The sequence below is a fragment of the Carlito syrichta genome, unplaced genomic scaffold, assembly GCF_000164805.1.
Source record: "Carlito syrichta isolate Samal-C Ts95f unplaced genomic scaffold, Tarsius_syrichta-2.0.1 Scaffold311470, whole genome shotgun sequence".
In the NCBI taxonomy this organism is placed as follows: domain Eukaryota; kingdom Metazoa; phylum Chordata; class Mammalia; order Primates; family Tarsiidae; genus Carlito; species Carlito syrichta.
Window position 1 is genome coordinate 173,230 of NW_007255566.1, and position 3,125 is coordinate 176,354.

At 40.4% G+C, this 3,125-nt stretch overlaps 1 protein-coding gene across 2 annotated transcripts in view; it reads left to right on the forward strand.

Moving 5' to 3' along the window:
- PAFAH1B1 (platelet activating factor acetylhydrolase 1b regulatory subunit 1) overlaps positions 1-3,125 on the forward strand; it is a 92,441-nt gene that overhangs the window by 36,650 nt on the left and 52,666 nt on the right. For both annotated transcript variants that reach the window (XM_008068670.2, XM_008068671.2), the window contains exon 2: positions 1,644-1,864. In XM_008068670.2, coding sequence (XP_008066861.1) covers positions 1,833-1,864 — 32 coding nt within the window. In that variant the 5' untranslated portion in view covers positions 1,644-1,832. The remainder of the gene's footprint in view (positions 1-1,643; positions 1,865-3,125) is intronic.

Genomic DNA, 3,125 nt, shown 5'->3' on the forward strand with positions numbered 1-3,125 from the left:
GCTGATTTTTTTATTTATTGTAGAGATGAGGTCTTACTGCCCAGGTGGGTCTCGAACCCATGGGCTCAGGCAATCCACTCACCTCAGCCTCTCAAAGGCACGCGATTACAGGCTGAGCCACTGAGCCCGGCTTCAGTTTTCATTTTTGTTTTATTTTTTAGAGACAGAGCCTTGCTCTGTCGATCAGGTTGGAGTACAGTGGCACAATCTTGGCTCACTGCAGCCTCGACCTCCTGGACTCAAATGATCCTCCTATATAGCTGTTACTATAGGCATGCACCACCATGCCTGGCTGATTTTTTTTTTTTTTAATTTTGTTTTTATTTATGCAGAGATGGGGTCTGACTATGTTGCCCAGACTGGCCTCAAGTGATCCTCCTGCCTTGACCTCTCAAAGTGGTGGGATTACAAAGTGTGAGCCACCGCACCTAGCCTAGATTTGTATTTTAAAAACACATTTAGGGAACACAAAGTAAACTGAAATGATATTTTGATTAAGTTCATTGGTGAAGAAAGCATAATGTTGCTAAGCATTTTATTTATGTTACAATTATTGGCCATTCTAAGGTTATTAGTGGCTAACATTCAACATTGAAGGCTTATTCAATTATGGTTAGCACTATTTTGACTTGTGTGCAGTTAATGAAATCCTTATCTGTTTTACCTTTTATTTTATATTATTTTATTTTTTGTAGTCAGGGTCTCACACAGTCACCAAGGCTGGAGTACAGTGGCCTGATAACAGCTTGCTGTAGCCTTGACCTCCTGGGCTCAGGTAATCCTACTGCCTCAGCCTCCTAAGTAGCTGGGACTACAGGCATGCTTAACTATGCAAGCCTGGCTTATTATGTTTCTGAATTTTTGGTAGAGAAAAAGTCTTGCGGTGTTGCCTAGGCTGGTCTTGAACTCCTGGGCTCAAGCAATTCTACCTTGACCTTCCAAAGTGCTGGGATTATAGGTGTGAGCCATGATGCCTACCCACCTGTTTTTCCTTTCATACCTTTTTTGTGTAAATTAGAAATGTTAATTCTTTTTTTTTTTTTTTTTTGAGTTGGAGTCTCACTCTGTCACCCAGACTGGAGTGCAGTGGCTGCTCCCAGCCACTGCAGCCTCGACCTGCTGGGCTCCGGCGATCCTTCCGCCTCAGTCTTCCAAGTAACTGGAATTACAGGCACGTGCTATCACACCCGGCTAATTTTTTGATTTATTGTAGAGATGAGGTCTCGCCATGTTGCCCAGGCAGGTCTCGAACATGCGGGCTCAGGCAGTTAACTCACCTCGACCTCCCAAGGCGCGGGATTACAGGCTGAGCCACCGAGCCCGGCCAGAAATGTTAATTCTTTAAGGGAGAGTTATAGTCTTCTAAAGAAGTAATATGTTAATATTTGAAATCAAATGTATCTGCCATCTAACGTAGTTGGGTCTCGGTATTAGATGTTAAATTTTTTAAAATAGTGCTGTTTTGGCTCATTAAATTATTAAAGTTAATTTAATATGCATACAATAATGTAGGTTGAAATTATCTAATATGCATATTAAATCACAGCAAGCCTTATCTTTGAAAATATATGCTACAACTAATAATTTAGAAAGACCTTAAATTCAAGTGAAAGAAATAATCTTCTTTTCTCTCTTTCTTTTAGGTGGAATGACCCTTACTTGTTGAGTATCTCCTGGTTACTGGTTGGATTCACTTGTAAAAGAATCATTTTCCTCTGCGTGGAAGCCACTTTGTGGCATATTTAATTATATAGCCACAGATTGAAAAGCTTTTTGATTTCCCAAAGGAGGGACATACCACTATATTCGATAAGCTTCACATTTCAGCCAAAATGGTGCTGTCCCAGAGACAACGAGATGAACTGTAAGTTTTTCTATTTTATGCTTTAAAAAAGAAAAATCATCCTCATAAGAAACGAGTAAATTTTAATAAAGCTTCCAGAGGTCTATACTGAGGTGATTTTTAACAGTGTTCAAATATTGGTAAAATATTGGCAGTTTGATCTGATTTTAAAACTAGGTCTTACTGTGACTGTGACATAGAATATATCTTTATTGTGTATATATTGAAAGGAAAACAAAGAAGTTATTTGGGATAGGTTTTATCTTAAGCTTGTCTTTTAAATATATTATGTTCAGTGGTAACAGGTGCTTAGGCCGGGCGTGGTGGCTCACGCCTGTAATCTTAGCATTTTGGGAGGCCAAGTTGAGAGGATTGCCTGCATCCAGGGGTTCGAGACCAGCTGGGGCAACTTGGTGAGACTTCGTCTCTTCGATAAATAAATAAATAAAAATTAGCCCGGTGTGGTGGTGCATACCCGTGGTTCCAGCTACTTGGAAGGCTGAAGTGGAAGGATCACTCGAGCCCAGCAGGTCAAGGCTGCGGTAGCACTCCAGTCTGGGTGACAGAATGAGACTCTAACTCAAAAATTAAAAAAAAAAAAAAAAGATTTCTCCCCCCAGATACTTAAGTATTCAGTTCCTATTCTACAAACTCACACAGTACAGTTAGCAGTTTTCTTAAATTTAACATTGACACAATGCTTTTGTTTATATATTCTGCCTTCTATATTTTGTCAGTTTGATTCCATGTGTTCTTTATAGCATATTTTTCCTCTTTAGTACACCATCTGATCTAGGATCAGATACTGCATTTACTTCTCATGTCCCTTTAGTTGTTTTTAATCTGGAATATTTCCTCAGGTTTTCTTTGTCTTTTATGATATATAGTTTTGAAGAGTAGTTTTTTGCCGAGTGCAGTGGCTCATGACTGTAATCCCAGCACTTTGGGAGGCGGAGGCAAGAGGATTGCCTGAGACCAGGAGTTCGAGAGCAGCCTGGGTAACTTGAGGAGACCTCATCTCTACAGTAAATCAAAAAATGAGCTGGGCGTGGTGTTGCATACCTGTGGTTCAAGGTGCCTGGAAGGCTGAGGTGGAAGGATTGTCTGAGCCCACCAGTTTGAGCCTGCAGTGGCCGTAAGTGTACCACTGCACTCCAACCTGGGTGACAGAGTGAGATTCTAATTTTAAAAAATATTAAAAATAAAAATAGTAGTCTTCCTCTGCTTTTTTTTTTTTTTTGAGTTGGAGTCTCACTCTGTCGTCCAGACTGGAGTGCAGTGG